Genomic DNA, 414 nt, shown 5'->3' with positions numbered 1-414 from the left:
GACACCGCATCAGAAGAGGTGCGGAACAGGCCAAGGCCACCGGCATGGTGAAAAGAAACACGCCACATCCTCCGACAGACGCCGTACAAGGCGCACAATTATGCCGTTTCCTAGACCAGCCGCCCAGTTTGTGTGTCCGCGGTACTCACTTTGACAAACTTGCCGTGCAGGAGATACGGTGACTGAAAGTCATTCTGACAGTTGGAGTACGCCATTCCCAAACCGATGCCGGAGGAGAATACGATGGGCCACGTCTTCCCTGGGAACAAAAGAGTTAAAAGATTGACACTTTCCCGGGTCTGTACACCCGCTGTGCCCATTATGAGGAGCTCCCACCATCCCTGTGCTGAGTTCCCGGGTCTGTACACCCGCTGTGCCCATTATGAGGAGCTCCCCCCATCCCTGTGCTGAGTT

The 414-nt window shown here is 55.6% G+C and overlaps 1 protein-coding gene across 1 annotated transcript in view; it reads right to left on the bottom strand.

Annotated features, from left to right (window-relative positions):
- Positions 1 to 414, bottom strand: part of MINOS1 (mitochondrial inner membrane organizing system 1) — a 31,352-nt gene that overhangs the window by 2,334 nt on the left and 28,604 nt on the right. Inside the window, exon 3 of the mRNA XM_018574094.1 lies at positions 150 to 259. Coding sequence (XP_018429596.1) covers positions 150 to 259 — 110 coding nt within the window. The remainder of the gene's footprint in view (positions 1 to 149; positions 260 to 414) is intronic.

This window comes from Nanorana parkeri, unplaced genomic scaffold, assembly GCF_000935625.1.
Source record: "Nanorana parkeri isolate BGI_ZX_2015 unplaced genomic scaffold, ASM93562v1 scaffold2733, whole genome shotgun sequence".
Taxonomy (NCBI): Eukaryota; Metazoa; Chordata; class Amphibia; order Anura; family Dicroglossidae; genus Nanorana; species Nanorana parkeri.
The sequence above is the reverse complement of the archived record's forward strand: the minus strand, read 5'-3'. Positions and strand labels throughout refer to the sequence as shown.